Source organism: Chionomys nivalis, chromosome 11 (genome assembly GCF_950005125.1).
Source record: "Chionomys nivalis chromosome 11, mChiNiv1.1, whole genome shotgun sequence".
In the NCBI taxonomy this organism is placed as follows: Eukaryota; Metazoa; Chordata; class Mammalia; order Rodentia; family Cricetidae; genus Chionomys; species Chionomys nivalis.
In genome coordinates, this window is record NC_080096.1 from 34,727,972 (window position 1) to 34,739,537 (window position 11,566).

Genomic DNA, 11,566 nt, shown 5'->3' on the forward strand with positions numbered 1-11,566 from the left:
GTTTCAAGGCCAGGGGCTGGGGAGATAGTTTAGTGGTTAAAAGCACTGGCTGCTCTTCCAGAAGACCTATATTCAGTTCAGTTACAAGCAAGCTCACAACAGTCTGTAACTCTGGCTCCAGGGGACTGTCTTCTGGCCTCTATGGCACTGCATGTGTGGTATGCAGACACATGCAGGTAAAATATTCACACATTAAAAATGCATGGCTTAAAGAAAAAAAGTGTTTCAAGGACTCCAGGATCAAGCTATTCCTTGACAGCAAAGAAAAGGTAAGCAAGCCATCTGCTTTGCTTTCTGTTCAGGTACTTTCTCAACACTCCTGCTCTTTGCAGCTTCCTTGGATAAAAAACAAGGGGCTCTGATTTCTCAAAAGGCAGTAAAGTTAAGCAAACAACTGATCTTATTTGAGTCAGTGAGCTCCACTGTTTTGTTAAATTAAGAAGAAAAAGAACTTACTGAGATGTGTTTAAAATAGAAGCATACTTTTAAAAATATAATTATTCAATGTAGTAGAATTATTCTATCTAGCTAAAATAACTGTTCTTTCTTTAAAAGAAACAAACAAACAAACTAGTGAGCAGTTGGGTGGTGGTGGCGCAGACCTTTAATCCAGGCACTCAGGAGGCAGAGGCAGGTGGATCTCTGGAGTTAAAGGCCAGTCTGGTCTACAGAGTGAGCTCCAGGACAGTGTGGGCTGTTATACAGAGAAAACCTGTCTTGAAAAACCAAAACCAAAATACAAAAACAAAAGAAATAAAACACACGCACACATACACACCTAGCGAGGAATCAGCCCATATCAGTCCAGCTTACGGCACGAGTATGCCAGACCCTAGTCTTCCCTCCCTCTGGAAGTCCTTGTTTATCTTTCCTTCTTGGTCTTGTGTGTGCTTGTGGTGGTGGTGTTCTTGTGCCGTAGCATGCATGTGGAGGTAAGTGTGTACCTCAAGAGAGTAGTTCTCTCCTTCCACCACCAGAGAATGAACTCAGGTCATCAGGCTCGGTGGTAAGCACCCTTACCCACTAAACAATCTCACTGACTACTGGCATTTCCACTGTGGCAAATCAAAGCAAACAAAACAACTGGATTGATAATTCCAGTTTTACTGCTTTACTAGGCTGGCTACTATACGCAGTTTGGGCTCCAGGAAAATCTTCCTCAATGATAGGAAGCTGACCCCCAACAGTCCAGGCATATGGAGTCACATCACCTGAAAGCACTATTTTTAGGGGCTAGCACTAACAAATGCTTGGCAAATATTTATCAAGTGACTATCAGGTCTACTGTATGTCTCACATTTTACAAACAAAGAGATCCATGGAAAGCCCAGCTAAGGTATAAGTTACCTTGGTTTCCTGTAAATACAGAATAGCTGCAGAAAGGAATCTCCAGAGGGCAGAGCAGCGCAATGTATAAACCATAATCACTGTGTGATCAAAGCAAGGTGTGGCACAAGCCTAGGTCAACTAATCATTGAGAGCTGATGGGGCAGAAAGGTGTGTCAGTGTCACGAACAGTTCAACATGGTTTCCAAGTTATGATTATTATTTACATACAAAAAAAATACAGGCTTAAAAATATCTGCAATATTGCAAAAACAATAAAACACACTGAGAAACTCTACAGAATGTACATTCTTTTTTTGTGCTGTACTTTGATTCAAAGTACATATAGGTCAGAATGATTCTGGCAAAGGATTGTGGGCTTAGCCAATCGCATCCCTAAATCAGAAATTCAGAAGGAAATCAAAGTGGATATTAAAACATTTAAAAAAGCATCATCATGAGAGACACCAACAACACTCCGAGGAGTAACTGTCCCTAGGTCAAGTTCAAAGCTCAAATGGCTATCAGTCAAGAGAAGCCGAGTGAAGGAAAGCAGGAGGGCTCATATTCTGGTTCTGGAGCCAGAGTTCTTTGAGGAGCTTGTGGTCAGTTTCCTGGTGTGCCTATTGCTATTGAGGTCTGTGATTAAGCTAAAACTCGTTCCTTAGCTTAGAAAATCAACTCTTGAAATCTAGAACCAAAAATTAGACTGTTGTTGTTAAAAGAAGAAAATTTGTTAAGTTAAACCTGGTTGAAACCACTCCGCAAGCACAGAAAAAGCAGTTTGGATATATAAAACTGGACTTCATCATTAGAACATAGGACGTTTTCTAACTTGAAAAGTCTTTTAACCAAAAACCTCATTCATGAGACAACACCTCTATCAGTTGTGTTGTACTCAAGGTAAGGACCGTTATGTACTGTACTTTTTTGTGAGTGTAATGTACTTCAAAAAATCAAAAGAGTTTCCTAAAACTTTAAAATGGTGACATGCATGGTATCTGAAGTTTTTTCCCTTTGCAACAGATGTCATAAACAAGCATCCTATGGGAAGAAGTCTACTGGCTAACTATTCGTTTTTGCTTTGTGCTTAAATACCACACACACACACACACACACACACACAATCAGCTCTTCCAACATCTACTGAACTTCTCATAGACTACTGATCCAAGCTGTACAGAAGGAATTTGTGGGCCCTTGTAGACATTCGTGAAGCTTTCATAGGCCCCGGAAGAGTAATGTCGTACAGCAGGCTACACATATGGATTTGGGCATAAAGGGCAAGAGGACCTGGTAAACACTACATTGCTAAACAAGCTAGTTAATTGTTCTAAGCTTGTGTTTTTTTTTTTTGTTGTTGTTGTTTTTGTTTTGTTTTCCAAGACAGGGTTTTTCTGTGTAGCCTTGGCTATCCTGGAACTTGTTTAGTAGACTAGGCTGGCCTTGAATTCACAGTGATCTGCCTGCCTCTGCCTCCCAAGTGCTCTGGGATTAAAGGTGTGCACCACCATGCCCAGTTCTTTTTTTGTTTTTAACTTTTTATTGTATATTTATTTATTCATTCATTCATTCACTTAGTGTGCATATGTGGGTGGGTTGATGCGTACATGCCATTCATTCATTCATTCATTCACTTATTGTGTATATGTGGTGGGAGAATGAGTACATGCCATTCATTCATTCATTTAGTGTGTGTATGTGGTGGGAGAATGAGTACATGCCATTCATTCATTCACTTAGTGTGTGTATGTGGTGGGAGGATGAGTACACGCCACAGTGTGTCTGCGGAAGTCAGAGGACAACTTGCAAGAGTCAGTGCTCTCCTTCCAGCACACATGATCCCTGAGACTGAACTCAGGTGATTAGGTTCAGTAGCAAGTGCCTACACCTGTGGAGCCAGCTTCTATTTCTTTTTTCCTTTTAGAACACAAATAGTAATACTCATCTTTACCAGCATGTGTATGGAGATAGATAGATAGATAGATAGATAGATAGATAGATAGATAGATAGATAGATAGATAGATAGATATAGAGCAAGAGCGCAGAAACAATGCCCACATCAGAGGACTGTTTAGGGGATGGTTTACTTGTGACTTGGCACAAGCAGACAGTCCACAAATGGTGGCTCTTACGGTGACTGCTGTCCAGTCCGATGTTCTTACATAGTGTTTCGAAAGAGGAAGTCATCTGACAGATGCTTCCACATTTCAGTCAACAGGTCCTGTGCGGTAGAAGGAAACAGCTCAGTGTTTCATCAGCCGCACCATATTGGGAGCTCAGGCTATAGGTGGGGTCTAAACAAAGCTCTGGGCTCCTGGTCTACAGCTCTTCCTCTTTGCACTGAGTTGACTACAATGTCGTAATTTCAGACTCTGGATGGCACATAGCATGAAATTTGTTCACAGATTGAAAAACAAGTAAGTGTTACTACAGTTGAGCTGACAGTTCAGAAAGTCTATAGAACAAAATGTGTAATTGCCTCCCAGAATGGGCAAATTCCTCATTCAGCATGGACCAATTTTTGCTAAAACTTGAAAACCACTTGACCACTTACTTGTTCTAAATTTTTCCTTGAGGGCATCCAGATCCTCCTTGAGAGCCACCTGCATCCACACCAAGCCGACACAGGCCACAACACAGGCCGCGAGGATGACAAAAGCACAGAGGGGATAGCAGGTCTTGCAACACCGTAAGAAGTCTCCCCTGTCACAGAATACACTCAGCGTGAGCGAGGACACGGCTGTGAGACCAGCTTTACTGGCGACAGTATGTGTTGCCATGCGACTATCTTCTCTGGGGACACAGGATAATACATTCATATCTAATAGCAGGAGGTTGAAAATGAATGAATAATATGACCTATGGAAAGTCTTATTGGGTACAAAGGTTTCAAACCACACAGGAAACAAGGAGTTCCCATGGCTCATGGGAAGTATCTGTGGGCTCTGGATCACGGCTGTCAATTCTGGAGGGAGGTCTTTGGCACTGAACACAGTTTGGAAAGTCTGAAAAGGCCGGGGAGGTTAAGGTAGAAGGATTGCAAGTTCTATGAGAGCTTGAGCAAGTTAGTAAAATCCTGCTTTATAAAACCGTGGGGGGAGTTTGGTTGGTGGTAAAGAATGTACTTTTCTACTGCACATGAGAACCTAGCTCAGTCCTTAGTACTAAGGAAAAGAAAGATGCTGGGTAGTGGTGGTGCACGCTTTTGATCCCAGCACTTGGGAGGCAGAGGCAGGTGGATCTCTGAGTTCAAGGCCAGCCTGGTCCACAGAGCTAGTTCTAGGACAGAGCTGTAGGGTTGTTACACGTATTACACAGAGAAACCCTGCTCTGAGAAAACAAAACAAAACAAAAAGAGAGGATGGAAAGAAGGGTAAAAATGAGTGTCTATGTAATCCTATCCTGCACTGTAATTTACCTATCTCTTTCTCAAATATGTGCGCACTTACCCCAAGACACCTTGTTTCATTTATTAAAACTTCATAAACTTTTGACCAAATTTTACAGCAAATGGAAGGAAAGAAACAAGACCTGTTGGGTTAAGTGGATACCTGATATTCTTTAGCCTGCTGCCTTAGGAAGACAGAAATAGAAACACGCTAGATTTCACACCAAACTTCTCCTAGCCTTCAGGCCTAAACTAACCCTGCAGGGTATCAGATGACCTTCACAACACAACACAAACCCAATGGTCCTTAACTACTCTCTGACAAAGGTAAGGAAATCAAAGTCTTAACAAAAAGACACAGCGATTATGAAAAAAGACAGAGATTTGAACACACTAAAAGACCAGAACCTTTTGGCATCCAGGCCCTCTGCCTAACATTTGTTTCCTTATCCCAACAGAACCCCCTTTTCTTTCAGTCTGGTCTCTGACAGGAGCCCAAACACTGGGGTTTCCTTCAGCTGGCTCACAAGCCCCAAATCCTCAAAGCTCATTTGTTTAGTGGTTGGTTGGGGGAAACACTGCCTTTTGTTTTTCTGGTACCCTCACCCTCCATACTTGTAAGGTTCATACTGTCTACAGTATTGTCCCTCACCATATTCTCCCATCACCAATAAATATCAAACTCATTAAGAAAACACGAAATAATTAGCAGTCTTAAGATCCCTTGACCTACTTTTTAAAAGTGCCTCACCTCCAGGGCCTCTCTTCCCTGTCCATTAGTAACTTTTTACTCCTTCTTGGGCTACAGGCCCACTCCCCAAGTTTACATTTCCGCCCTGGATTTGGAGATCTTGTGAGACATTACATTTGCACTTGCCTTCTCCAACACCTTTTCTCCCTCTGTTTTCGAAGGCCCACCTCCCTTTGCTTCCCAAGGACTCTCCTCTCCTCATCCATTTGCCCAGCTTAGTGTAGGAGGCCTTTTGCCCATCTCAGCCTTCACCAACCACCCTTCCACTCACTTGACAAAACGCGAGCGATTTCCAATCGCTCCGAACTCCTCTTCTTCCTCTGAGCTGGTCTCCGACTCTGAGTCAGGGGGTTCAGTGCGAAGCAGGCGGTGGCTGCTTGGGCCTTTCTTGGGCTTCTTTCTCCGACTGTCACCAGCCAGGCCAATCAGCGCATTGAGCTCTTTGCGTTTTTTCATCTTTTTGTGCGGGGTGAGTGGAGCGCCCACTCCTGAGCTGCCAGGTTCGTACCCGACGCCCAACTCTCTCACTGCCTTGGAACTGCCTTCCAGGGTTGGAAATCTTGGGCCAGAGCCCCCTGATCACTCCCACCCAGAGGTGGGACTGACCAGATCTACTGGGGGCTGGAGAATGGAGCCCAGGAGAAACTGGACGCAGATGAATGTGTGTGTTGGGGGGTGGAGTTACATAGAGATGGCCAAGGAACTGGTGGTCAAACGCATAAATTCCTGGAACTATTACCTGACAAAAGGAAAATAAAACAAAACAACCCGCTGGGTCAAGAACAAGACTCTTAGCCCTGTAGGCAGCCAGTATTTCTAGGAGTACTCCAGAAGCTGAGAAAAGATACACAAAACTAAGGTACTCTGGCTCTCTGGGACAAGATTTCCAAGGCAGAGAGAAAATAAACTTGTTCTCGAATGGGAGGACAGGAGACTTTGCAGAGCAGGCAGCGGGTACTCGCTAATCCGTGGCTGGAGAGGTGGCGACAAGAGAGGGCACTGACTGCCTGGGCGCCTACAAAACGCCCAGGCCAGGAAGCCGGCTGGGATTAGGGATGATCACCTTTCTGTGAGTTCTGTCCCGAGTTTGAAAGACCGGCGAGAGAGGAGCCGGAACCTGGGTAAACTCCAGCCCTGCTGCCGGGGCCTTGAGGGGCGCGGTGTTGAGGGGAGACCACCGCTCGGCCAGCCTGGAGTGCTCCGAGGGTGAGGTGTTCCCTCGCCGGAGACTTCCGCAACTCACACACGCCGCGGCCAGCCCAGCCGCACCTCCGGCCCCTGTTCTGGCCGCGGCTGCTCAGGACGCGCAGGCGGTGGCGGCGGCGGCGGCGGCCGCAAGCTGCAGACCCGGGCCATCGCTCCAGCCCCAGCTCACTTCCCCTTTGGCAGCGGCCCCGGGCACAGCCTCCCAGTAAACCGCACCCCCATTGGGCGCTCCTGGTGACGTCAACCAGGAGGGCGAGAGCTGTGCTGGGGAAGTGGAAAGTTAAAGGGGCCGCGGCTCTGGCCCGGGTTGGGTCTGGTGTCAGGTTAGATAGATCCCGCCCCCTGGACCCGGGACCGCGGGGGTCTGCAGCTCTCTCAGTGGAGGCGAGGCCGAATTTTGCCTGCGGAGGGGCAGGGACGGGGACTGACTCCCGAGGCTCCGTCAGCTGAAAAGTTCTTCAGAGGCTCCATCCCTCTTAGGCTGTCTAGGCTTGCAGTTTTAATGGCCCGGTTGAATAATTCATCCGTCCGTCCATCCATCCGTCAATAAATGTTTATCGAGAGCGACATTTCAAGCCTGTTCTAGTTCTGGGGATGCTGCAAAAAACAGAATAACTAATGTCTTTGCGTTCCCTGTATAGAATTGCCAGTTTTAGCAAATAAAACATAGAACACTAGTAAAGTTAGAATACCAGATAAACAGCGATTTGGTTTTTCTTTTCTATTTTCTTTTTTTTCTCTTTTTTTTGACAGAGGCTTTCCACATAGTTCGGGCTGTTTTAGAACTAGCTGTGTAGTCCAGGCCGGCCTTAAATTTGCAGAAATCTGTCTGCTTTCACCTCTTGAGTGCTGGCTGGGATTAAAGGTGAGCATTGCTATGCCTGGATTAGCTATTTTTAAATTATAAGAGCCCTCCAATATCTACGACAACCTCATTAAAAAATAATTGATCTGGCACACACACCCTTTAATCCCAGCACTCGGGAGTCATAGTAAGGCCGATCTCTGGGTTCAAGGCCAGCCTGGTCTACAGAGTGAGTTCCGGGACAGCCAGGACTAACATAGAGAAACTCTGTCTCGAAAAAAAAATCAATAAGCATTTATTTATTTATTTATCTGAAATTCAAGTTCAGTATTTTATCTGCCTTTTCACTCCAGCTTGTATTCCAACATGAAACAACAGTGGGCACGCACATTACATGTTAGAAGTCGATGAGTGTGATGAGGGAAATGGAAAAGGAGTGCTTTTATTTTCTTTCTTTCTTTCTTTCTTTCTTTTTTAAATAAAGGGCTCTTTGAGCAGAGGTCCTCAGGAAGTGAGAGAGTAAGCAAAACAGTGGTTTCAGGAAGGCATGATCAGATATGGTTCGAGGCCAGCCTGGTCTACAAGAGCTAGTTCCAGGACAGACTCCAAAGCTACAGAGAAACCCTGTCTCGAAAACAAAAACAAAAACAAAAACAAAACAACAAAACAAAACAAAAAGCCAAACAAACAGAAAGATATGGTTTGGCAAAAAGAGTGATAGGAAATGAAGTTAGAGAGACATCAGGGTTAGACCTTGCAGGGTCTTACAGGAGTTTGAGAAATCATTGAGGAACATACTCTGATTTTTCAGTTTATAAAAGATGGCCCTGGCTACTGTGTGAAAAAATGGAGGAGGAGGAGGAGGCGGAGGAGGAGGAGGAGGAGGAAGAGGAGGAGGAAGAGGAGTAGCAGATGGGCAGGAGGAGAAAGAGAAGGACCCAGGAGTTTCTTCAGCCTGTCTAGAGATGAAGAGGTTAGATGGGGGTGAGAGGGTGGGGGAGTGGGGAGGCTGTGGGAGTGGGGGGGTAGGGAGGCTGGGGGTGTGGAGAGGGTCGGGGAGTGGGGAGGGTGGAGAGTGGGGAGGGTGGGAGGTTTGGAGGTTGGCAACAGTGGGGATGGCTAGTATTCTGTATGTTTCTTGAAGATAGAGCTAGGATATTTTTTGGTGGATTAGATGAACAGGATTGAAAAAAATGGGTGGGAGGAGCCATGGGTGACTCTGGAAGCTTGCTATGGTGCAATGGGAAGAGCCTTGTCGTTTATGGAGAGGGAGAAGGTTTGGGACAACTCAAGAAGTCAAGCTGATATCCACATTTGGAACCCAGCAGACTGCTTGATCCTCCCATAGGGAATTCTGGGCAGGAGCTGTGGCATGAGATATGAGCTAGAAACTCATCAGATGTCAATGATATTTATGACATAGTGCTTTGAGCTACCTGGAGGAAAATGGCAATCATACTACCCTTGCCTGAAGATTCTCGCCTACAGCTTAGATGTGTGTCTTGATTTGTCTTTAATTGTTTAACCCAGCAATATGCACCTAATTACAACCACCCGATAGATATGTGATGGCAAGTTTACATAAGTGAACAGGGTTGCACCGATCTGGGGCCAGAGCTTTGCCATCATGAGATCTGGGGTAAAATCCCGCCTGTAATACCGGCTCTGTCCAGATGGCGGCTGCTTGACTTTCCTGGGCTGTACCCCGACTCTGTACCTAAAATAAGCATCGACTTCATAGGGTAGTTGGCAAGAGACAGTGAGTGGTGACTGTGGTGATGCTTTTGTGGTACAGATGCTCCATTTTTATTGTTCCTTTTTGTCTAGAGCTTCTCTGACCAAGTATAGCAGCTAGTATCCATATATGCCAAAGGTACAGGCAAATGGACTTCTTAGCTCTGTTAAAATGAAGTGAAAACGTTCCATTTGTTCCCTTGCCATCCACCGGCTCATTGTCTAGTAGCCGTATGTGGCCAGTGGCTGTAGGGAAGCACAGGCTCATCTCATTCTACCATCATAAACAGTTTTATCGGCCAGTTCTTCCCTGGTGATTCCCTGATGGACTGGAAATGGACAGATGGGCTTACCAACTTCATGAACCGTTTCATAGACACATCCTACCTATGGTCACCAGAGGTAAGCGAGGTACCGCTTCAGGGTGGAGGGCTTACATCCTTAGATGTAAGATGTCATCTCCTTCCTGAGGGAACTGTGACTGAGGATCTCAGGACAATGGGACAGAGCCAAGGATGTTCTGGTGGAGCTGGTCCTTCTGCTGAGTCTGCTTTTGGTTTCTCTGCCTGTTTGTTCTTCTGTCTATCTCTGTTCTGGTGTCCACACCTCTGTGTTGGGCAAACATCCCCCAGGATCCTGAGTCACCATCTAAACACGGCATGCCTGCTAGTTCTTTTTTCCGGAGCACTGGGCTACTTCTCTGGTCACTTTCCTCAGAGATGGGGCCCTCATGTCCAGGGATCAAGCCAACAACCTCAGAACCAGGGCTCCTGTCCTGAGTGGTCCATGCTGCCCTGCTTCACTACACTAGGACTTTACAAGGCAGTGACTGTTTCTCCTTTAGGGATGCTCATTCTGTCACCTCAATCCTCTGGATCCCTGTTGGCTGATTTAAAACTTGTCTGAAAAGCCATGTGTGTGGCGGTGGCGATGGTGCCACTGCTGTTCTGAGGCCTCAACATTCTTGTCTGTAAAATGGAATCACTAATATTTCTTGCCCAGTCTTCAGCTTTAGTGCTCTCTTGATGAAGCAGCAGCATAAAAATGCTTTATATGCCATGATGTGTCATGTAGGGTGGGTGACTGTTATCTGCCACATGTTTCTGGCAGTTCTGGGCTGGGGGATGAGGGGCAAGATCATTGTGGTCAAAATCACAGCCTGTGCAAGTGGTGAATCCATCCACACCTGAGAGCCATGCCACCTTGGAAGACTCCTCAGAGGGAATCTTTTTCATTTGGGAAAGATGAGGGTGGGCAGCGTGCCCAGGATTCTGGTCACAAGTTGGATGCACGTCTCCTGATTTCTGGGCTGAAGCTCTTCAAGATTTTAGAATCCTCTTCCCAGGACCTAAGTCTTCGTCTGAATGCTGCCATTGGCAGCTGTGTGATCCTAGACAAATCTCTAAGCCTCTCTGAGCTTCAGTATCTATTTCTGTCAAGTGGTTTTAATTAATAGCACTCACAATTAGCTACATAAGTTATGAGGAATAAAGCGTTTTTATTTCAGGTTTTAGTTTAAAAAAATGGAGACAAACTTTCCTCTTCCTGTAGTTTTTCTCGCGCTGTCAAGCTGTTTATTGCTCTCTGTTTAGTGCTGTCGCCCTGGTGATGTGACTCGGGCACAGAGTGTGGGCAGTTACAGGACTCTGTCCTGTGCCTCGGCAGACACGCCTTTCCTTTCTCTCCCTCTCCCTACACCAAGGCCCCACAGGAGTAGAAGGAAGGAGTGCCTGGGGAGCAGGGAAGGTCTATCTCAGAGGGAGAAGTTTGGAAGTGATAAAAGTCAGCTCTTTGTGCGAGCCAAGGCTTTAAATTACCCTGTGCACACACAAAGCACAGTCAGGGATACAATAATTCCTAGATGGTCACACAGAACACTAAACCCCAAAGGTAAGGTCCTCTGTGTGCCTGTGCTGGTCACACACTCATCAAGCAGGTCTTGATGGTGCCTAGTCCACAGGGTAGCTGTGCCAAAGTCATGCGTCTGGTACATTATAAATGTCCACAAACATCAGCTGCTCCGTTAATGTGAATATAAATTATTAAATATATTGTCCATTCATCAAATGTGATTTTGATGACACTTCCATTGTGGGGTATATCTCTGTTTACCTAACATAAAGAAAAACTGCCTATGGCTGCAAAATCCCTGTTGGCGTTATCTTTCCTGATGCTTTGCTATGAACGTAGTGGGAGAAAGCACTAGAGAGGAACATGTTTGAGTACTTAGGTATTCATCCTCACAGTAAGTGAATCTTCCTTACATAAGCATCTTATCTTTGGTCTATGATACAAATAAGACTTGTCGGGGGACACACAACAAATCAGTGGTTGCCTCTGAAGCCTGACTTT

At 45.6% G+C, this 11,566-nt stretch overlaps 1 protein-coding gene across 1 annotated transcript in view; it reads right to left on the bottom strand.

The window, feature by feature from the left end:
- Window positions 1-6,852, bottom strand: part of Efcab14 (EF-hand calcium binding domain 14) — a 44,317-nt gene extending 37,465 nt beyond the window's left edge. The window contains exons 1-2 of the mRNA XM_057784653.1: window positions 5,741-6,852; window positions 3,885-4,033 (exon numbers count right to left, since the gene is read on the bottom strand). Coding sequence (XP_057640636.1) covers window positions 3,885-4,033; window positions 5,741-5,925 — 334 coding nt within the window. The 5' untranslated portion in view covers window positions 5,926-6,852. The remainder of the gene's footprint in view (window positions 1-3,884; window positions 4,034-5,740) is intronic.
- Between the last annotated feature and the right edge of the window lie 4,714 nt (window positions 6,853-11,566).